At 48.1% G+C, this 24,222-nt stretch overlaps 2 protein-coding genes across 2 annotated transcripts in view; one reads left to right on the forward strand and one right to left on the reverse strand.

Annotated features, from left to right (window-relative positions):
* SYNPO2L (synaptopodin 2 like) overlaps positions 1-10,183 on the forward strand; it is a 59,530-nt gene extending 49,347 nt beyond the window's left edge. Inside the window, exon 4 of the mRNA XM_032768719.2 lies at positions 6,713-10,183. Coding sequence (XP_032624610.1) covers positions 6,713-9,039 — 2,327 coding nt within the window. The 3' untranslated portion in view covers positions 9,040-10,183. The remainder of the gene's footprint in view (positions 1-6,712) is intronic.
* The window catches only part of SEC24C (SEC24 homolog C, COPII coat complex component), a 647,635-nt gene that overhangs the window by 124,794 nt on the left and 498,619 nt on the right, over positions 1-24,222 (reverse strand). The window lies entirely within an intron of this gene.

Genomic DNA, 24,222 nt, shown 5'->3' on the forward strand with positions numbered 1-24,222 from the left:
CTGAGAGTGCAGTCCATGGCATCCTCCAGATCATTAATGAAGATTTTGAACAAAACCTGCCCCAAGACCAACTCTTGGGGCACTCCACTTTAAATGGGTTGCCAACTAGACATGGAGCCATTGATCACTACCTTCACCCACCTTGTCTTTCTAATATCTTGGGGGCATGGCTCTAACAACACTGCAAACAATGAGAATATAAAAAATTAAAAAGCCAGACTCACTGGTATGCCCTCGCTGTTTTGTGCTGCTCCAGTGAGCCAAAGCAGCTATGAACTTTGCAAGAAGAAAGTTTCCCCAATTGTAGCCTTGTCCCAGAATGCTACACAGGTGACACTGAGAATGAGGTGTTAGAGAGGCAACACTGGCTACACATCCAGTTTTCCTGAGTACATCTGCCTGAGAAACACTTTGCCATCCAACCCATCCAGATGAGCACTTTCTGATGGAAGGGAACTTGCCTGAGGGAACAGCCTCTCCCTTAGATTGTTCAGGGCTCCAGGAGGAAACAGCAAGTCTCACATGACTTTGCAAAAAGTGGAGATGCCTTCGCTCCTCTCTCCTTGGTAAAACTCTTAACTATTACTGCAGCAGAAGGTCAGCCATGTTTCAAGTCTTCATAGCCAAGAGTTTCCAAAGTAAGTAGTAACTTGGGCTATACTTTAAAGAAGCCTGATTTGCAGAAAGGGTTGAGGACCTTGTCCCTGAAAATCAAGGCTCGTTAAACTGGTGTCTTAAATTGGGCTCCCAAAAATCACTAGTCACTTTTGAAAATCTTGACTCCTGAGAGTATTAAGGACCAGCTTCAGCAAAATACTTAAGTATAGATTGAATTTTAAACATGTGCTTAAGTACGACTTCAGTACGAGTAAGTGCTTTTCTGAATAGAGATGGACCTAAGCACAAACATAAAGTTAAGCATGTGTTTAAATGCTGAATGGGAGCTTACATCAGTAAACCACCTTTCAGAGGTGATGGTTGTATTCCAATTCCCAGGAATGAGGAAAGGGCTTTTTTTGTCCCAAGAGTTATGCCATTAATTTAAAGAAAATAATATATTAATTATTTATAAATGTATTGTTTGCAACTCCAACACTAGTTGTGGGGTGATAAGCTGAAAGGACTTCAAATATAAAGAACATGAAGTTTCCATAGCCTCTAACGCAGGGGTCCCCAACGCAGTGCCCAAGCCATCTTAATGCTCCCACATCCTGGCCCCCGGGAGACCACCTGCCGAAATGCCATAGCAGCATTTTGGCAGGGACGCCTCTCGATGATGATGCTTGTCGCGGACAAGTGATGTCATTGAGAGGCGTCACTCCTGAATTTCGGCTGGGACGCCTCTTGGTGATGCCTTTGTCATCGACAAGTGACATCATCAAGAGGCGTCGCTGCCGAAATTCGGCGGCATTTCGGCAGGTGCTTCACCGCCATAGTGGTCCTTCGGCTGGCGCCCGCCAGCCAAAAAGGCTGGGGACCACTGCTCTAATGACTGACTGAGTTATCTGTAACATCAGCTAAGGAAAAATGACCTTCTGGAACAGAAATACCTGGAAAAATAGAATTTCAGGTGACACCATTTGAAAGAGCAGCATTCCATAATTATTTAATCACATAGGACTATATTCCCATTGATGATCTTAGCAGTTACATTCCTTCTTCTATAGAGAGTGCTTCATAATGCTTCTTAGGGCTTGGGTCTTTATTAATAAAAGCTCCCACTAAGCCTAATTGTTGTGTAGCAAACAAAAGAGCCCTCAGTATTAGGTATGTGAGTGGCTCAGCTAATTTGTGTATTCACTTGTTTTTGTTCTTAAGTCCTGATCCTGCAATAATTTCTGTATATGCTTAACTTTCCTACAATGAGTAGTTCCACTGATTTCATGGTAGTAAAGATAAACCTGTGAATGAGTTTTTCTAGGATCAGTGCCTAATTGCATAAATTACTCCTTATGGATTATTTCTACAGAATGTAATAGGGACAAATCAGCATTCTATAGAAATTAACTAAAAGGTTTCTATAGAAATTACCCTCAATACCTATAGAATTTAGTGGAATTATATCCTTCCTGTAGAATTTTTAAACCGCTTGTTTGAATTTTTAAACTGCTTGTTATTAGAGAGTGATATTCCCGCTATAGACACCCGTGGGTTGTTTTAAAATAATTTTAAAAGGTTACCATGTTCTACTAGATTCTATAGGACTTTTCCCTAAGGTATCTTATTCCTGAATTTATAAATATTCATAATGGAAGATGATTAAACTCTTTTGTTGTCTCATACTCTGAGAGCCCATACGTGCAAGAGCAGATCTGTTCTTCAGGGATATTACCTGCTGAACTCCCATTCACTGCAGTAAGGCAGTGACTATTGGATTTCAGGGGCACTGTCAGACCTTCACTGGCTGGCCTCTACTCTAAATATGCTCACCCTAGAGAGGAGTTGCCTGACTCATGGGGCACTGTGTTTCTAAATCTCTGATTGCTGCAAAGGGAGGATCACCTGGTAAAGGACACTTTTAAAAAGTTGGGAGGGTAATTGAGAGTGACTATTGCTCACAGTCAAGATGAGCTGTTGGTACAAACTCAGCTAGACACAGTGTAATGAGGTGCTGTGCAAGCCTCCACCACAGAAGTTTGAAAACAAACTCCAGCTCTTCCCCGCAAATCACTCCGTGCCCCACCATCACTACTCATTCCCAGGTCCTCACATCATTCTAACACAATTCTGTCTTGCCTCCCCACTCCTCTCTCCAGTGCTGGGCGTCCACACAGCTCTGCCAATACATCCCAGTCTATGCATCTAGTGCCGGTCTTCTAGTACCATTCCTCAGACCTTCACATGAATGTGTCAACACACCTTAGCCCTTAGGTAACATCCTCTGCAGTCCAGTTGTGGGTCTCCCATACTCAACTCAACCATGAAAGTATAGGCACTCAGTAACCCTGACACACCTCTGTCAATGCAGCCCTGAGTCCCTGTCCTGGATTGGGTCTCCTAGGGTATAGAATAAAAGTGATACACACAGGAAGAGAGAATCTCTCCCCCCATAGCTCTTCCTCCTTGTCTTGATCTGAGAACTGCATGGTTCCTGAATGTTTGTGCTGAATGGACCCCCTCCTTTTTGTGTGCATTTCTCCTGCTTCCCCCAGTGGGACAGGAGACAGCAGCAACCCAAGGGTATGGAAAGAAATTAGTACTTTAGCTCTAAATGCTTCACAACGAGGGGCTGGAAACACTGTTCATTCTCTGACTCTTGCACTGCACAAGATTGCTGGTAGCCAGCATATTTTCTTATTTTTAAACCCAGGCTACACAGGGAGGAAAGAGGAGAGGGAGAGTGTTTAAGTGACAGGTGACAATGTCCATCACACTGCCCAGTGATGAAGCACAGAGGATAAAAATAGAGATCATGACCTCATGGCTTTTGGTAGAGATGCCCAAGAGACAAAAGAGAGGCTTTAAAAGGCTTGTGGAGCTGATAGCAAAGGGCTTGGACGCTTGAGAGTTTTGGTTCTGCTCCAGCCGGGAGCTGCTCTGCCTCTCTCTCTATGGAGAGCTGTGAGTTAAATGGACTTTGTGACATGCCCAAGTCTCCAGGCCTGGACGCTGCTTTCAAGAGCTTGGATCAGCCCTATGCAGGTACAGACTTCCTTCCTTCCTCTGCTCTCCTAGCCAAACTTTAACATGCTGCCAGAAGAGCATTTCCCTTTCCCGTTTGTCTCAAATTGCTGTTGGCCTTTGTGACTTGAATACTTTGAACATTGTGCCGGGGGTGGGGAAGGGAATTAAAGTGCAAGGAATAAAGTGCTTTATACTGGTGAGCTGGGGAGTAGGAACTGGGGGATGGGCAGGAAGCCAGGGTGTCAGGAATGGGCTTAGCAATCATCTGTGAAGGTCCAAGGAACCTCAAAGCACAGGGAGTCTAGTTCTAATGAACGCCAAGGAGGCTGGAATCTTGGAACAATGCAAGATGCTGGGGGCAAACTTGTGACTGGTAGGGAGCTGCATCTGGATATTGTTACTGAGGCAGGGCCCAGTGTTGGTGGAATCACACCCTGACTGCCTTTAAGCCTCCCCTAGTAGGGGCTTGCAAGCCCCAAACTCCAGAGCTAAGACCCTTCACGATGCTCTGCTGCCACCTGTGCCTGCACAGCCCTTAGCATTTGAAGGCACCACTCCTTAGCCACGGCTTGCCAATGCCAGAAGTCTCCCCCCTCACAGCCCACAGGGCGAATGTCTCTGGACAGTGAGGCTGGCTTCACCTCTGGGGCACTGCTTTTAGCCTCAACAGGTTTGGAACCAGAACTTGAGCCAGGCAGGGTTCCTCTGAAGGGGTGAGTGACTGAGACTAGCCAGTGGGGGTCTGCTCTGTGAGGGAAATCTCACTGCTCTCCCTTACTGTGTGCTTGAGATGGACTCATTTCCTGAGAGAAAACTGAGTTGTGACTGTAGCCCTGTGGCTCCACTCCCCCGCAGCTGACTCCAGAAGGGCAAAACCAGGGGAGCACAAAGACACAGTGAAAGGATGTGAACTATGAATCTTGAGTCAATGATGCTGAACTGACCCATTCTGTAAGAGTGGGGGGGAGGGTTCCTAGCTCAGCACATGTCAGTGCAAAAGTGGCACCCATTCTTTTGCTGTTAGCACATGGGCAGTTTTGCTCATTATTTCCAGCCCTCTAGATGCGAGGGGAGAGGGCTGGCTCTTGTGTATGGAGTGAGAAGTTGCTGACTTTTTCCTTGTTGGATCTCTGTCTGGAGCTACCTCGCTGTAGCTAGCCTGGAGCCATGATGTTTGTTATGAAATGGCTCCAGGCAAAGCCTGGTGAGAGGACTTTCATTGAATTTATTGAAAGCTTCCTAACATCACAACCCCTCTGACATTCCAGAGACTGTTTTAAAAGCCTGGGATGGGAGTGGATGATATTCCTGAATGGGGTGACGGGGAGCTGCAGGGACCAAATGACCTATGCTACATCTTTGTGACCTTTGCAGATGGACTGCTTGAGGGCAGGAAGGGGGAGAGGGAAACTACGGCCCCAGGGGTGATACAGAGGGCCCAAGAGGACTCACTAGTATCATGGTTAGGTAGCTGTGTGCTCACTGCTGCCCCTCCCCATTGTGGGCTAACTTGGCCACAGCTGTTCTTCCTTGTTGCAACAATGCCCTGGGATAAAGTGGCCCAAGGTGAGATCTGTGGGCTGCGCAGTTCACGTCCTGGGGAGAACTAGCAACTTTCCTCAGCAGTACATTGGTGCTCTCTCCTATCCCCCGCCCCACTAGATCCCGTGGGGGTCGCCTTAGCAGGACTGCGTGTTGTGTCTCTGCTGCAGGAATGCTGGGGCTCAAAGGACAGGGGAAGGCGCTGTGCAGTGGAAGCTTACTGAGAGCATCTTTGTCCTCTCTCCTGGTGCTGCTCGAAGCACAGAAGCTGCTGTAAAAGGGATGCAGGACAGATGAGAAGCAGGGAAAGATCTTTTCCCCCAGTGGAAAGGGTCAGGAGCAAGAAAAAGGAATGAGAAATCACTTGGAGGTTATTTTTTCTTTCAGGTTTCTGTTGGTTTCAGAGTCCAAGTCTTTCGTTGCGCCTATGAACTCTTCTCACAGCTGCCCTTGGGTTCACCCTTGACCCTTCCAGAGCTCTCCCCTCATTTTGCACACTGGGTAGAGAACACACTGTCCCATCCCATGGGCTTTGCTGGTCAGCAGGCTGGCAGAGATGGTGGAAAATGATTAGCCTGTGTTTTTCGGCCAAGACCCTGACAGGTGTTGGCTTTTCCAGCAGTGAAGGCCACAAGAGAGCCTGTGCAAAAGGATTCTTTCTGGCCTGGCTGACCAGTTCTGAAGGGCAGGCAGCTGGGATTCCTGTTCAAGTGCATAGTGACTCTGTCCCGGCTGGGCACAGGCAAGAGGTTATGGGAGAGCGTGAAACATTGCTGTCACGGCTGTAGGTTTTGTACTGTCCTTATCGCACCTTTCAGGGGGCAGTGAAAGTGTGCACACAATATTGCCATAGCACTCAGCACTGACACTGTCCAGCCCAGTTCACAGACAGCTCACATGGGGCTAGGGAGGGGGAAGCAAGACGCTTTCCTGCCCTTGCACACCTGGGCGGGGCCTGCTCACCCTAGTAGTTGCTGCATTCTGGGGAGCACTGGGACTGCTTGTTCCCGCTTCTCCCAGGAAGCAGGGCTCTGAAAAGGGAGGGACATGTCTCTGGCCAGCCCTCCCAGTAGGGCTTCCCAGAGGTGATCACAAGCTGCTCCACCCTGGTGCAAATTGCAAAGTGCAGGTTGAAATGTCCTGATGAGTAACAGGAACAATTTTCTGCGGACACAAATCCACAACACAACCCCCCAGGACATTCAGTCAGACCCTTGGCCATCTCTGTTGAGAGAAAGCACTGGGTCTGAGCAGGTAACAGAGACTGAGCCATCTCTGACCCCTGCCACAGGCTGGCTGGCTGGCTGGAAGGTGAGGGTCCCTGGCAGTAGGTGGGGAAGCCCATCCCACGGTATGTCCATGGAAAAAGAGAGGGCTGCAATTTTCATCATGTTCAAGTCATTTTTCCCTAACATTCTGGTCAGGGGTGAGGTGGGAGTGACTCTCATTGTATGGACACCAGAAACACTCAGTCCAGTTGTTGCCAAAGCTTTGTAAGCCCAGTCCTCTACGGAGCCCTGAACTTGCCTCCTTTTGTCCCTTGCAGAGCTGCACCGCAGTGAGAGCACACAGGAGAAGAATGTGAAAGAAGCCAAAACCAAATGTAGGACGATTGCGTCCCTACTGACGGATGCGCCGAACCCCCACTCCAAGGGCGTGCTGATGTTCAAGAAGCGCAGGCAGAGAGCTAAGAAGTACACTCTGGTCAGCTTTGGGAGCGTCGACGAGGACCGCTGTTATGAGGAGGAGGATGGTGTCTTCCCAACCAGTGAGTCAGAATTTGATGAGGAAGGTTTCTCAGATGCCCGAAGCTTAACCAACCACTCGGACTGGGACAACACTTACCTGGCCATTGAAAAGCCCAAGCTGGAGTCTGAGCAGCAGCAGGGGCAGACGCAGCAGGGTCTGAGTGAAGCCTCCGGCAGAGGAGCACGGTTATTTGAGCAGCAGAGGGAGAGGGCTGGTCAGTATATGGTGGAGAAAGCCCCAGCTCAGAAGCCAGAGAGCCATCAGCCATCGCCAGGTGTTGTGCCAGTGCAGAGTGTGATGAATGGAGAAGTGCCTACTCCACAGAAGGCCAACACGGCTCCACTGAGTATCCATGTGGAAGCAGTGCAGTTATCCAGCAAGCTGCCATCATCTACCTCTGCTCAGGTCCAGTCTCCACTGGGCAGCATTGGAGGAAGTGCTCAGCCACCTCCAGGCACAGAGGGCCTCTTCAACAGATCCGCACGGCCCTTCACTCCTGGCTTTTTGGGGCAGCGTCCTGTGACTTCCTCTGTCATCTTCAGGCCTTTGGCTCCCAAGAAAAGTGGTGGCAGTCTTGGGGGGCAGAGCACCGCTGCTCCACCTTTCTCACCAGGAACTCCTGTGCCACCTCCCACTGCACCAGTGATGGCACACAATGGTCCAGCAAGCTCCTCAACATCTCTGTATATTCCAGCACCAGGCAGGCCAACACCACCAGGGGTACCACAGCCAGCCACAGGCAGAAGTTCTCCTGAGACTAAGACACTCGCAAACCCAGCCATGACCTCCACAGCTTCCATAGTTCTAACCACTCCCTCTAAGCCAGCAGGGGCTACAGCAACACCTCAACCACGAGGGACATCTTCTTCCTCCTTGTATATCAGCCCAGCGCTGCAGCAACCCAGCATGGTGAGCAGCTCTCTGCTACCAAGCCAGCCATATCCTGTTGTCTCCCCAGCTACTCCACGACCTGCTTCTGAGCCCTTAACATCCAGGGAGCAGCGGATTGCAGTGCCAGCCCCCCGAACTGGCATCTTGCAGGAGGCTCGCCGGCGGGGCAGCAAGAAGCCCATGTTCAATACCATAGAAGAGAAGAAGAAAAATTCCCCTAACCCCGAGCTTCTGTCTCTGGTGCAGAATCTGGATGAGAAACCCAAAGGCGATCACCCAGGGGCAGGCTTTGAGTCTGGGCCTGAGGAAGACTTCCTCAGCCTAGGAGCCGAGGCCTGCAACTTCATGCAGTCCTCAGGCCGCAAGTTCAAGGCCCCTCCCCCAGTGGCTCCTAAGCCTCAGCAGCAAGGTGCCTCTGCCGGACTAGTAAATGGTGCCCATGACATGCCACAGCTGAAGGGCAAAGGAGCAGAGCTTTTCGCCAAGCGACAGAGCCGCATGGACAAGTTTGTGGTGGAGGCAGCACCGAAGCCAGGCTCCAAGCCCAGGGCCCCCTCACCCACTCCTTCTCTACCATCATCATGGAAGTATTCATCCAACATCCGTGCCCCACCCCCAATAGCTTACAACCCCTTGCATTCCCCCTTCTACCCCCTGGCAGCAAGCAAGTCTCAGGCTAGCAAAGCAGAGTGCAAAGTGAAAAAGGCACCCAGCCAGAAATCGGGGATCAAGGCCATTGATTTCATGCGCCACCAACCCTACCAGCTAAAGTCGGCCATGTTCTGTTTTGGGGAGCCCCCAAGCACTGACACACAGAATCCTCCACCCCAGCCATCCCAGCAGTCCAGCTTGTCTTTCACCCCAGCCAAGCAGGTACCTGTGAAAACAACCAGGACCTACGAGATCCGGCGGTTCTCCACACCTGCTCCCATGGCCACTTCGAGCAGCCTGGGACCCACAGTCCTCACTCCCCGCTCCGCCACCACACTGGATGAGCCAGTGTGGAAGACGGACATGACTTCCTCCGCACCCTCCACCCCTGCCCCTTTCCAGGCCGGTCCCAGCCAGGCCCCAAAGCTGTACCAAAGCTCCCCAGAGCTCAGTCAGGTGGGCCAAGGGACTCCCCCACACCCAGCCTCCTCCTCCGGGTTCCAGGTAGCTAGACCCAGGTTCTCAGCAGCCAAAACTGGGATGCAGGCGCATGTGTGGAGGCCAGGCTCTGGGCACCAGTGAACCAGTAGCTGTCTCCTCTACCCCTTCCCCCATGGGCACGACTGGGTGTCCGACCAAGATAGTTTCCTTGGGTTTTCTTTAAAGTGAGCTCAATAAATTGAGGTGTGTGAAGCAAAAGGCAGAAAGGACAGGGGACTCCCTTCACGGTCCCCCATCCCCCTTTGTTTTCAGCCTGGCAGCATCAATACGTGCTTTCCCAGCTGTAACTAGAGTCAGAGGACTCAGGAGGAAAGCAGAGACAGGGCGATAGTCTCCAGCCTGCTTCTGCCCACATCTCCATGGCAATGAAACCCAAAATGGGGGAATGGGAGAGGCAGACTGTCATGCTAAGGGGTGGGTAGCACTTTTCATCTCCAATGGGCTTTAGAAACAGGCCTCTGTTAACCCTTTCAGTGCCCCAATAAGGCAGTTGCCATCCCATCGCTGCAGACAACAAGGCACGGCGTGCAGAAGGATCCCACCCAGCCTCACATGGGAAGTGAGTGGCGGAGACATGACTATAATCCAGGGTTGACCCCACCCCAGTGAAGTGAGAAATGAGACAGTGTTCCCCAGGCCTGCCTCTGCAGGGGAGCAGCAGGTACTTTAGGGGACACTGGGACAGGAAGGGGATCTGGGCATCTACTCAGAGTCACAGAACCTCTGCTCGCCCTGCTCAGGACAGCCATGGAGTGCTCATGCTCTTCCAGCAGCCAGGGATGTGTTTGAGAAGCCACGGGGTCCCACCCTGGGAATTCCAGCTTCCTGGAGCCCTTCACCCAAGGAGGTGATCCCAGCTGGCTCCAAGAAGCAGAGGGTAGCTTGGAGGGCTGAAAGGTCAATGTGGGCCTGTGGTAAGTCTGGGGGAATGTGAGAGGGAAGGAGGGGTTTCCTGGGAAGCCAGAAGAGCAAAGTGAGGCCCAGCTACTGACTGTGTAGTTCAGATGCTGTATATGGGAGAGATGGTTCTGTGGGAGAATGCTGTGCAGGGCTAGCTTGTAATGGAGTTGGAGCTGACTTTTTGGGTCAGTCTCCGCTCTGGCAGGTGTTTTGGCTGCTGGAGTGGAGGCAATGAGCAATGTGAAGTTCCCTTGAGGACTCTTTGCTCAGCTGAGGAGGTCGGCCCCTCACATGGGCTGACCCAGCCCAGCTGGAGGCAATGGGGAGAAGAAGAGTAGTGCATGAGGAGTCACATTAACCCAGTTAGAGCTTCCCCAGAGGGTTTGATAGTTACAGAATAGCCTAAAATCCCCTGGAAAGCATCAGCCACTCACCTCCTCCACTGGCACTGAGGATAGGTGATTAGTCATTCCTTTCATAACTGGGTTTAGGGCAGGATGGCCTCAGACACCTGAGCTGTGCGTAGACCCTTCCCTACACCAAGGACATGTGACAAGGGAGCACTTCCCTCCCCCAGGCAGCCATGCAGGATATCAGCAAGGGCCATGGGGGGTGAGTGCGTGCTGAGCTTTGGGCTGCACATTTCCTGCATTCTGCCTTCCTTCTCTTCAACCTTGCCCCCTCCCTCTTGTTTCAGCTGCTTTCCTAGCCTGATTCTGCAGACAGGAGAAAGCATGCACGCTGCTGATGCCAAAGGAGTGGGAGTAGGGCCACCACCACTGAATTCACAGCCCTATCCTCCTTCCCCCTATCCTACCCGATGACCTCCAAGGAGTGAGATTCTGAGACTAGGGCCATGACTGTACTACAGTGGCCCAGCTACAGCCCTGTAGTCATGCCACTGTAACCTCATTGGATAGATACAGACTACCACAGTGGAAGGGGGTTTTCCATTGCAGTAGGAGCCTCTCCAAGCAACGGTAGCTAGGTTGACAGAAGCATTCTTCCATCTTTACCAGAGGTTAGGCTGCCATAGCTATGGTGCTCAGGAGTCTGGATTTTTCACACCGGTGAGTGCCTCAGCTATGTTAACATATGTGTTAAGTGTAGACCAGGCCTAAGCTATGAACCCCTAGCCCAGGCTGTAAGCTGTCTCCAAGTCAGCAGCCATGCTCCTTTCTTTGAGTTCTGATTCGAGATTAAAGGAGACTGATCTAAAGCTTTGGGTCAGCAAAACTGGGTTTGGTTCAGGCAGAGAAGTGAGCTCAGAAGAGAGCACAGAACAGCCCCGTTTCCACTGTCTGACCAAACTGGGTCTGAAAACAGTTTGGCTGGAACAGCACTTAAACCAAACCCAAACTCGCTTTCTACACATAGTCTCAAGCCCAGTGTGGCCAGGCCCTATGACGTAGGTCCCTTTGCAATGAGAGACTAGAGCTTCTGCGTGCCCCATTGGTACGTGGTTCTGGAGCTTTCTGGTACCTCATCCCAATGGTCTGCTGGGACAGAGAGAGTCGGGGAACTTAACACAATGAGAAGCAGCTCTATCATTGGGTTAGATGGCACAAAATCAAAGAAAAATAAACATATTCTCATGCCAGCTCCATTCACATTCGCTCCAATTCAGCTGGGCCACTGTGTCCCAGGCCCAGAACTTGTAGTGCATGTTCCACTGGGAGCTCTGAGGCAGAAGCAACAGGACTGGAGGCAGTGGTGGGCTCTCCAGCCTTCACTCACCAGCCCAGCAGTCACCAGCAGAGCTGAGGGAAACTTTCCAAAGGTCCCTTCATTAATGAGCCATGGTGCAGCTCAGGTGATTTGCACCAGAGTCAGAGCCCCCAATATTAGCCTTGGCTGGGTGTGAGCAGCCATGCTGTGAGGCCCTACCTGAGTTAGTGTCCTCACTGGTACTTCACTCTCCCATATGTGTTGTTAGGGCTTGAAGGGCCATAGCTCATGGCCTTCTGTACGGCAGTAACCTAAGCTCCTGTGTAATTGTTTCCCAGAGCATTTGAGGAGAGCTTGTCTCTCCTTCTGGGCACACAGGAGGAATTGGGGGAAGGTGCTGGAGGACTATCAGCACTCAGATGGTTTGATCCACACTGAAAAGTGGGTGGGTTACCAGCCCAAGTGAAAGCCTGACCTGGACTTTAGTTTATAGACCCATGATGAGTTAATTAGCCCCGGTGGGAAGCACCATTAAACTCAGATAACAGCTAGAGTTTTGTCTGTGGACAGGCATGAGGATGGGGCTGTGAAAAGCTTGAGTTAATTCCCTAGTGAAGACAGACCCTTAGAAAATAAAGTGGTTGCTCTAATACCACTGGCTGTCAGAGAATTACCCAGAGGAGACTGGGCGTGTTCTCAGGGAGTGACTGTGTCAGGAGCTCCAGTTCAGCACATGAGGGTCTCAGGAAGAGGGAGTATCTGAAACTAGGAGTAATGGTGATTTAATCTGACCTAGTTTGAGTCCTAATATGGAGAAATGTACTAATGTGAGAGTAAGAGGTGAGAACAGGGAGGGTGAGGGTTGTGCATTGGATATGGGATTTCACCCCTAGAAACCTGGAGTCAAATTGGCATCCAGAACCAAGTTAGAGAAGTCTCAGATGGCTCTCAACCTTGCGTTTTGCTGACATCAGTTCACATCACATCCTGACCCCACTGTTGTCCACCTGTGTTCAGGCAAGGACCAGGACTGGAGCAGCGGAAGCTGCAGGCCAGGACTGAGGGCTACAATAGACATGAGGTGTGAGTCAGGATTGAGATGCATGAATCAGCTGAGCTGTACCTGGTACTGGGAAGAAGTCTACACAGTGCCCGCCTGCACCATTGCTGGCTTCTGCCACTATTGCCAGCATCTATGCAGGAGAGACCCAGGGGTGTCACAAAACAGAATACAAGAGGTGCATTTTTAGCATGAGGTAGGATTCAGTGCAACTAACGTGAGCCTCCTCCCAGGACTGCAGCTGGGAACTTACTGCTGTTCTTTCACTACCTCACACCAGACCAGGGAAAAAACTCCCCCAGCTAGAACAGGAAGTGGGGAGGAGTGGTTCATGGCTCTATCCCATAACTACTCTGAAGAAGCCAGTTACCCCTCTCATGACCACTTGCCAAAAGTAGGGCAGCTCACTGTCACATGGGAGGCCCTCTGAAGGGCCAGGCACCAGCCTCCCTGTGACAAGCTCTGCTAAGGAGAATGAGCCAACCCAGATCCACCTGGGGATGGTTAATGGGATGAGTAACTGGATGGTAGTTAATTATTACCTGGACACTGTGGCCTGCAAGGGTTAGGAGTGCCCCATTCACAAATTAATGACCACTCAGCTAATTATCCCATTAACCAGCCCTAGGCAGATCTGGGTTGGCTCATTCTCCGCAGTGGAGTTTTTCGCAGAAGGCTGGTGCCTGACCCCTTAGAGGGCCAGCGCCTGTGACTTCTGCCTGGAGCCTACCTTCATTGTAAAATTCACCAGCTGTTTAGGCAGAAAGTTTGTATAAAGTTCTAGCTCACCACCATATTGCAGAGACAGGCCCAACCCTCACTGAGCATTTGGACACTTAGTGAGGGGTCCATTTTATAGATCCCCATGGTTTTCCCTTCTCTCTCTGGAATGTTTGTAGGTTACAAAATTACAGGGATTGCAAGACAGGAAAGGTATTTAGGTCTCCCTGGATTCAGAATAGAAGAGCCCACTGTGGCATCCACCAGCAGAGGTAGTACTAGCCCACTGGAGGCCCTAAGCAGGAATATTTGTGCCCCCCCAACACATAATAAAAAAGGGAATAGGGCCCCCCCTTGAGCTGCTCCAGGCTCTATGCAATTGCTTAGTCTGCTTATGCCTAGTGTTGGTGGCTCTGAGTAGAAGCTTTGAGCTAATAGGCTGAATGAGGTGGAGATGTCGCGTATGAGTCTGGTATGAAGAAGCAGCTGCCTTTGGCCACAGCAGCTGCTCCTCACTCCCCTCCCCTGAGTCTTGATGATAGAGGAGCAGGAATAAGACTAGGGAACAGCTGTGTGTGCCCGTGGGAAAGTGAAGATAAGCTGAGGACAGGCTTCCAAAGGAGGGCACAGGGGCTCCTGCCGGCAGATAACTAGGGCCTTACCAAATTCATGGTCCATTTTGGTCAATTTCATGGTCATAGGATTTTAAAAATTGTAAATTTCATGATGTCAGTTATTTAAAATTGAAATTTCACGGTGGTGTAATTTCAGGGCCCTGACCCAAAAAGGAGTTGCGGTAGTGGTGGTGGGTTGCACTATTGCTACTCTTACTTCTGCGTTGCTGCTGGCAGAGTCACTGCCTTCAGAGCTGGGCAGCTGGAAAGCGGCAGCGGCTGTCCAGAAATCCAGCTCTGAAGGCAGAGCCGCCACCAGCAGCAGCGCAGAAATAAGGGTGGTATGGTATGGTATTGCCATCCTTACTTTTGTGCTGCTGCCTGCAGAGCTTGACCCTCAGTCAGCAGATGCCGTTCTCTGGCTTCCCAGCTTTGAAGGCAGCAGAAGTAAGGGTGGCAATACCACAATCCCCCTAAAATAACCTTATGACACCCTCCCGTGCAACTCCCTTTTGGGCAGGACCCCCATTTGAGAAACATTGGTCTCCCCAGTGAAATCTGTATAGTATAGGGTAAAAGCACACAAAAGACCAGATTTCAGGGGAGAAGAGCAGATTTCATGGGCCGTGACACATTTTTCACAGCCGTGAATTTGGTAGGGCCCTAAAGATAACCCATCACCTGCAGCAGAGCAGGTCTGTTCTCCAGTCGGATTCAGCATCCCCTCTCTCTCCGCAGCAGGTGTATTTGGGACTAGATAGCTGGAGGACATTGCCATCCCCTCCCCAAACCTCTCTTCAGAGGCCTATGGGGTTTGTAGCTGCTCTTGATGGATAACAACTGAGATGTTGTTAGCTGTGCCCTGAAGGTAAGCAGTGTCATCTCCCTGTCACTTCCACACACCCCTGGCCTAGGCACCACTGCACTAAGGACACGTGTAGGAACACCTCCCTTTTGTTTTCCCATTTGTTTATCACACACTAGTCAGGTACAACCAATGATTGTTCCCTAGCTACATTTTGCTCCCCTCCTTCTGCACGGTCTAGCAGTTCCCCTGTGCTCCTGGGAAGAAATTTGTCAGTGCTCAGAGAGGGGGACGGACCTGAGGGATGGTGACCATGGAAGGAGAACCAGGTTTGGTTTCTATATGTATGGAAATAGTTTTCTTTTGTGTTTTTGATTTACACTCACTTTACACTTGTTTGTGCAGAGAAATAAACTTCTGATATGCACTTTACCCATTGCCTTTGTCACTTGATTTGTTCAGATACTAGAGCTGCCAAATCACGCCCACCTTCCCTGCATATTCCATTTGATCTCACTGTACATGAAAACCACACAATGAAGATGAAATTATATTTTTTATTCCCTTTGATTTATAAAAGTCAAAGAGGAGCCCATTTAACACTCCAAGCAGCACATTTAAAACAGATGAAAGGAAATGTTATGGTTACAGTACCTGCAATTAACCTGTGGAAACCATTGCTACAAGATATTGTTGAGGCCAAGAGATTAGCAGGAATCAAGAAAAGGACTGGAGATGTACATAGATGATGAGAACATCCAGTTATAATAGGATTTAATACCTACATACATTTTAAAATAACAAAAATAACCCTGGTACTTCAGGGTTTTAAAACCAACCACTAACTGCCTGATGGAGTTTGGGAAGAAACTTCCCCACAGGGCAGTGTCACAGTGTGGGCTGTACTTTAGGAGGAGTTGGAATCAGTCCTACCCGTATCTAGTTATCTGCCAGCTAGGTAATGGGGTTAGGTCAGGCAGCCAGGTTTCATGTGATGGGAGCCTGGAACTGGGGCTTCCTGGGAACCTGGTCCCCTGGAGAGAGACACCAGAGACTAAGACAAGCATGGGGAGCCCCAGAGTGGGTCTGGCAGTGAGATCTGGGAAGTGGGGAGAGCATGTGCTGAGGCCTAATGTTCTGATATGAGGATAAAGAAGAGAGAGAAATCTTCAGGGAGGCATCTGCAGGAGCTCCAGGGAGGAGCAGGGGAGAAGTTATCATTAGCAGCCCGAGGGAAAGGCCTGGATGGAGCTACCTGCAGGGGCAAAACCCTTAAGTGGGACTGCTGAGCCAGAGAAAGCAAGGAGATGCTAACTTTGGTCTAATGGACCACATCTCAGAAGGAGATTGCTCTTCAATAGTGTAGCCAATTATTTTAGTTTGGTCTCCATTTATTGTGGGATGTTATGATTAATCAATGTTATATTACATATATTCACTGTATGTTAATTAGAATTGATTTGTAGGATTATAAAAGTATAATATTAGTCAGTGTTTAGAGGAACTATGTAGTAGACATGAGTAAGGCAAGCTGAAACACAAAAGCCTGTAGGCCAAGGCTTGCAAGACTCTAGCTTAGATATTTTAGGCCTTGGAGACAAGAAATGGCTGAGAAATAACCCAAAAGATGATGGGAAAGAGGTACTAATGGGTAACATTGTGAAAGTATAACAGGGAAGTTTAAAATTAAATCATAAAATGCTATAACAACAAATATTGTCTCCAACACTTGCCCTAACCGCAGACAAAGGTGGTACGTCAATGTTGACAAGAACCTACCCAGCCTATAGAATTTGGGGTCCCTTGTGTTTCCAGGGGACATAAACCAATAAGAAAGTGAGGGCTGACACTTTTATTTACATGCACAGAATGTGGGTATAGAAAGACTCATAGTATAAAAAGGGGTGCCCAAATCAGGGAAATTGGGCTTCCTGTGGGAACCTCCAGCAGGAACCACTTCTACATTATATTGATGGTTAATCCGTGAGAGGGCCAACAGACTCTAACACCGTCTAGGAGGATGTGAGTATGTCTGTAGGTATAACTAGTTCACCGTATGTATCTATAGGAATTGTATATGCTGTGATATTTATAGCTTTGTTGGTAACTTTAATAAAATTACTAAAAGATAGATGCTCTTGTAATTGTATGTGTTATTTGCCTATAGTTTTATGTGTTCCTATGAACTCTAAATCTAGAACAAAAAGAGGTAGCTCTGATAAACTTGAGACTGTAGCCACCAGAGCAGAACACACTTAGATATGATTAGCATTAAATAGAATAAAAGGCTACAATAGTGCCAGTTATGCAGGTTTGGTTTCTTGGACGAAGAGAGGAACAGAGGCTGAGGCTGGATCTAATGCTGGATGAGGAAAGATGTTGTTATATTATTATTCCAGAAGTGCCCATTCTGGGATTTTGTGCATCTTCCTCCAACAGATCTGGTGGTGGCTACAGTCAGAGAGCAGATACTGGGCTTGATGGCCTTTGGGTCTGCTCTGGCAATTCCTGTGTCCTTTCTAGCTGAGCTCTTTGTCCACACTGCTCCCCACAGTACAGTTGTGGGATACATTCTTTTCTCCTGTTCCAATATTAAAGGTGACTTGAAAGAGAGTTTTTTAAATGAGGCTTGTGCACTTGTGTGTGTCTCAAGTCTTTAACAAAGACTTTCTTCATTCACAAAGCTTACATAGGCATTGGAGTTAGATGGATATTAGTGAAAACAAACAGTTCCTTCCCCTCTCAATTGCTCTCTTGGCTCTTTTGATATCACCCTTTTGCTAATTCTCCGCTTAAATAGGATATGAATTTCTAGTGTTCAAGGCTGATTTTTTTTTAAATATGCCTCTTTCAGCGTCTTCTTAAATCAGCCATAAAGAAGCAATCATAAATCATAAATCAACTTTGCAGATCACCTTTCAAGCAACCTCTGAGAGGGTTTTCACGAGCATTTTAGCAAGTTACTGAGCATCTCCCTCATCCTATTGTCCCATAGAATGGAGATGCACAGACAGAAAATAGCAGAGATGAACTCGTCTCTGACACATCTCCATGGGGAAGCAAAATGCCTGAAGATCATTCCCCCTGTTATTTATGGTGGCAGCCTCCATGACCTTGGGCAGCCACCTGAGAGCAATGCCTTATGATGACTGCACATACAGATTAACTCTTATGTGGGTGTTTTAATGAGTCGGGGAACTCAACAGCTGCTGTTAGAATGAAAAACAAAGGGCAAGAAGTGAGATCAGGCGCTGTATAATAAAAGTAGGTCTTTAGCAGAGCAGGGCTGGAATTTTCATTATCTTTATCTTCCTACTCCTTCAGGTGTGTAGGGTGTCCACCAGTTTCCAGCATTTATTCTGGTCTTGTGATGGTGTTTTCAGGCTTCTGAATGTCATGTTGATGGATTTAGCTCCTTTCTCAATTTTTCTGTGTAATGTTTCTCTAGGTTGCCCTCCTCTCTCCAGGGGGTGTCCATATTATCACTTTCTGTGTCAGTTGCATTGGTGGTATCCTTATGTCCTAATGATGTTCATTGTTGTTGTCGTCTCATTATATTTGATGCTTTAGGCTGGTTTGTTCTACTTAGAACAGGGTCAGCAACCTTTCAGAAGTGGTGTGCTGAGTCTTCATTTATTCACTCTGATTTAAGGTTTCATGTGCCAGTAATACATTTTAATGTTTTTAGAAGGTCTCTTTCTATAAGTCTATAATATATAACTGAACTATTGTTGTATGTAAAGTAAATAAGGTTTTTAAAATGTTTAAGAAGCTTCATTTAAAATTAAATTAAAATGCAGAGCTCCCCAGGCTGCTGGCCAGGACCCGGGCAGTGTGAGTGCCACTGAAAATCAGCTCGCACGCTGCCTTCGGCACGTGTGCCATAGGTTGCCTACCCCAACTTAGAATTTCTGATATTGCAAAACCTCTTTCCAATGGACTCTTAGGCCTGGTCTATACTACGATTTTAGGTCAAATTTAGCAGCATTACGTTGATTTAACCCTGGACCCATCCACACAACAAAGCCCTTTTTTTCAACTTAAAGGGCTCTTAAAATCGATTTCTTTACTCCACCTCCGACGAGGGGATTAGCGCTGAAAACAGCCTTGCCGGGTTGAATTTGGGGTAGTGTGGACACAATTCGACAGCATTGGCCTCTGGGAGCTATCCCAGAGTGCTCCATTGTAACCACTCTGGACAGCGCTCTCAACTCAGATGCACTGGCCAGGTAGACAGGAAAAGGTCCACAAACTTTTGAATTTCATTTCCTGTTTGGCCAGCATTGTGAGCTGATCAGCACAGGTGAGTATGCAAAGCTCATCAGCGGAGGTGACCATGGAGTCTCAGAATCACAAAAGAGCTCCACCATGGACCGAACAGGAGATGCGGGATCTGATTGCTGTATGGGGAGATGAATCTGTGCTAGCTGAACTCCGTTCCAGTAAACGAAATGCCAAAACATTTGAAAAAATTCTCCAAGGGCATGAAGGACAGGGGCTATAACAGGAACTCGTGGCAGTACCGCATGAAAATTAAGGAGCTCAGGTAAGCCTACCAAAAAAACAGAGAGGCAAATGGCAGCTCCGGGTCACAGCCCCAAACATGCTGCTTCTATGATGAGCTGCATGCCATTCTAGGGAGTGCAGCCACCAGTACCCCAACCCTGTGTTTTGACTCCATCAATGGAGTAGGATGCAACATGGAAATGGGTTTTGGGGATGAGGAAGATAATGAGGAGGAGGCTGAAGATAGATCACAGCAAGGAAGCAGAGAAACCGGTTTCCCCAACAGCCAGGATCTGTTTCTCACCCTGGACCTGTAACCCCTGAACCCACCCAAGGCTGCCTCCCAGACCTACCAGGTGGAGAAGGGACCTCTGGTGAGTGTATCTTTGTAAATATTAGACATGGTTTAAAAGCAAGCACGTTTAATGATTAATTTGCCCTGGCATTTGCGGCTACTACAGCTACTGGAAAAGTCTGTTAACATGTCTGGGGATGGAGTGGAAATCCTCCAGGGACATAGCCATAAAGCTCTCCTGGATGTACTCCTAAAGCCTTTGCAAAAGGTTTCTGGGGAGGGCAGCCTTATTCTGTCCTCCATAGTAGGACACTTAACCATGCCAGGCCAGCAGCACATAGTCAGGAATCATTGCAGAACAAAGCATTGCAGCGTATGGTCCCGTCCCAGTGTTTGCTGGCATTCAAACAACATCCGTTCTTTATCTCTCTGTGTTATCCTCAGAAGAGTGATATCATTCATGGTCACCTGGTTGAAATAGGGTGGTTTTATTAAGCGGACATTCAGAAATGTTCCCGCTGTTAGCCACGCGGTGCAGGGAGGGGTGAAGCCATCAAAATGCAACCTTGTAACGAAAGCACATGTGCTATGTAATGTTAACAGCAAGGTTTACGATGAAAGGTGTACCCATTGTTCTATAAAATGTATCTTTTTAACTACCACTTTCTCTTTTTTTGCCTCCACCAGCTGCATATGTTTCTCCTTCCCATAGGGTAATGAAGATTAGAAGGTGAAAAAAATGCACTTGGGATGAAATGTTCTCTGAACTTATGCAGTCCTTCCACACTGAGAGAGCACAGCAGAATGTGTGGAGGCAGACAATGTCAGAGTGCAGGAAAGCACAATATGAACATGAGGAGAGGTTGCTGACTGAAGAGAGTAAGTGGCAGGCTGAAGATGACAGGTGGCATCAGCTTGCTGACAGAAGGCAGGAGTCAATGCTCAGGCTGCTGGAGCATCAAATTCATATGCTCCAGCATATGGCTGAGCTGCAGGAAAGGCAGGAGGAGTACAGACTGCCGCTACAGCCCCTATGTAACCAACTGCCCTCCTCCCCAAGTTCCATAGCCTCCTCGCCCAGACGTCCAAGAACGCGGTGGGGGGCCTCCAGCCACCCAGCCACTCCACCCCAGAGGATTGCCCAAGCAACAGAAGGCTGACATTCAATAAGTTTTAAAGATTTTAAGTTTTAAAGTGCAGTGTGACCTTGTCCTTCCCTCCTCCCACACCCCACCCAGTGCTTCCCTCCTCTCCCTCTCCTCCCCTACCTTGGCAGTTATCCCTCTATTTGTGTGATGAGTTAGTAAAGAATGCATGAATGTGAAGCAACAATGACTTTATTGCCTCTGCAAGCCGTGATTGAGTGGGGAGGGAAGGGTGGTTAGCTTACAGGGAAGTAGAGTGAACCAAGTGGGGGTGGGGGTTCATCAAGGAGAAACAAAGAGAACTTTCAAACTGTAGCCTGACCAGTCATGAAACTGGTTTCCAAAGCTTCTCTGATGTGCACCACGCCCTCCTGTACTCTTCTAATGCCCTGGTGTCTGGCTGCGTGTAATCAGTGGCCAGGTGATTTGCCTCAACCTCCCACCCCGCCATAAACGTCTCCCCACTTATCGCCACCACTTATTGATTATTGTGGGACACATAGCAAGCAGTAATAACAAATGGGGAATTAATGGTTTTTGCTGACGCGCCTGTCCGTGTCAGTATAATAACTGTGCGCGCACTTTAAACAACTCAACAATGGCACATTCTTACCCCACATTTTCTGTCTACGGTTGCCTAGACACGTACACTCGTGAATTCCACAGCATCCAATGGAGATATCTTTAAGTTACAGAGCTACAACCCGTACTGTATGAGATAACTCTCTATACAGCCATGGAATTATAGGGCGTAGGCTCAGACTTTCCTGTCATGATTATTTAATTCCAACAATCTGAACCTTGGAAGAGTCCAAAAGATGTGTTGCGTACTACATGATTCCCTCTAAGCTTAAGTTACAGACTTAGAATCTGATAAGCTGCCACCACCCTCTAGCAAAAATAAGAAGTGCTTCTTGGTGAGCAGCTGCTTGGTTCGCCTCCCATCCACCACAACGTTCCCCTTGGGGACGCTACAAAGACCAAACACTCTCCTATGGAGTCCTCTTTACAACAAAGGGGAATAGAGCCCATTTCCTTCCCCTCCTTTCTTCCTCCCAAGATCTTTCCGCCCTGGGTACATCCTGGAGACCACCGTGATTCAAACTCTTTGAATCAAACACAGAGAAATCAGGTTTTTTTCCTCCCCCTTTCGCCCTGCCACCAGATTCCTCTGGGTTTATCCTGGAGACGATAGACAGATTCAACCGCTCAGGCATGGTAAAACACCTGCAGGAATTATATCACCTTTGACCTCTCACCCCTTCCTTCTTCACTTCTCACCCCATCTCTTTTGATATAGAGTACAGACTCAGTCCTTTGACGCACTCCACACGAAAAAAGATTTAATCAGCGTTATAAGAGAAACGATATTAGGCATATTGAAAGAAAAGAAAGAGGTTAAGAATAAATCATTCTGGTAAAGTTCAAGTCAGATGCCGAATATTATCAGGTCTTTCCAGTTCAATATCATAGATTCACTACGAAAGAGTAGAGTCTCCATTGCCCTCATTTAGATCTGACACTCCAAATCCAGCGATACTAGTCGGGCCCGCACGAAATATCATCAAAAATCTCAATCCCAGCAACATATCACATGGGTTCTTAATACAGATAATACCACATCACAAACGCACCTACAACCGCCTTTTATCATAGCATAATACTGCACCTTATTCGATATAATCAAGACTGTAGCACGAGAGATTGAAGAAAACTTGGGTTGCACTGTGCAAGCGTCCTTTCAGGACCCCAGGTAGAGAACAATGCCAAAACCCTAAAAAACGCAAAACAAAGGCTCTCCCCACCACAGAGAATGTTGAAAAGCTATCTCTAGTCTGCCTAAGATTTTTGGTCCTCTGGTCAGCCCTGTGGGTTGCAGTCGGACATCTTTGTTTAACCCTTTACAAGTGAATAGAGCACTAACACTCAATCCTTAGACTATCTGGTTATAAGAACAGATCCCCGTCTACGCAAAAAACTAGATGGGCATTTCAACATCCCTTAATGGTTTATTTTCTGGTCTGGGCACCGAAAGTCCATATGCTCGCACGCTTTTGACAGAGCCTAGTTCCTGATACCGATGCGATTGCGTTTCATGTTACCCTTTCCGACCATGCAACTGATCGCTTAGATGTTCTGGTGATATCATCAATCCATTGTGATCCTCACGCAGTGAATGAAGCATCCATGGTTTTGCAACCACTCCCTCTCCTTTCGTATTTATTGTAACATCTCTGAGATGGTCGCTAGGGAGTGGGCAAGATAAATGAGTTGGGACTATCAGGGTTCCGCTCTAGCTCTACTCTTACCCACACCACTCAAGTTATCTCAATAACATGGCAACATAGTAATCCATAAAGGAGAGCTCAATGAGGTCATACAGGGACATCCCACCGTCGATGAACGCTCATATAATAGCTACTGACCATACCTACAAAGGTGCACAAGGAAGAACTCAGTAATATCCTCCTACCACCCCACCCCTCTGGATTCCTACGTCATTAACCCTCTCTAATCAGTGGTGGACCACTTTCTCGACAGTTAGTCTTCGAATGTTCCCGGCACGGATTCACAGTCGGCACACTGGTTTAAAGACCTCAAAGTGCAACTCCAAAGAGTAATTCCTCCCTCAGGGCTAGCGAATAGACTGAAACACTCGCTGGCCCCTATATCTGTTGCTTAACGACACGAAAGGGGGAGAAGAGTAAAGAAATATTCAAAGACCTATGTGAGCCCTCTAGTACCACCAATCACTACACTTCTCTTGAGAGATAAATAACTTCCAGCCAATAGCATACTATATAAGCAAATCATGATCTGTTTAAAAACCCTGAGATGGACGCGACATCGTCAATTAAAGAGGCTCGACTTGTTTCCAAATGACGGCGCTGAGACACCGGTTTAGGGTGAAAGAATTTGAGAAGAAGCCTTACTCCATGCCCGATAGACATAGCCGAGAATATAAATACTCTGTTAAAAGATCCCACCCTTCCAAGTCGAAACATACACCAATCACAGACCATATGGATACTATATTCACCTCTATGCTAAATACACCAAGAGTTGAATTACCAATATAGCAGAAATTAGCGACTACCCATCTACTACTATCACCTCATTGACTCAGGAGATAAAATACTTATGAGTACCACGCACATTATGTATTCGACTTGACAAGATAAGGTCTTATCACCCACTAATTCCTGTCGGTAAGGCTGTTCATGACTTATCCTTCCTGGCCTACATGGTTAGTAATAACCCTTCCATCTTAATCTAGAATATCAAATATGTCTAAAACTATCCTGAAGGGTGCCTCGCAGTTTATTAGTCCATATTCTTTTGCTTCTTGGTTCAGGTGGTCCAATTGGCACCTCCCAGACTAAGTTCTTAAATAATTCCTCCTCAGACGCGTATTCTTGAAACTACTATTTCACCTACTGATAGAACAAACTAATCACATACACGAGAACCGGATGTCATAGCTGAATACTCACCCTTAGGGTACTCTTCTTTCTTGGTGTACGAACTTACAACAACCAGAGCTTCTTATT

Source organism: Chelonoidis abingdonii, chromosome 16, assembly GCF_003597395.2.
Source record: "Chelonoidis abingdonii isolate Lonesome George chromosome 16, CheloAbing_2.0, whole genome shotgun sequence".
Taxonomy (NCBI): Eukaryota; Metazoa; Chordata; order Testudines; family Testudinidae; genus Chelonoidis; species Chelonoidis abingdonii.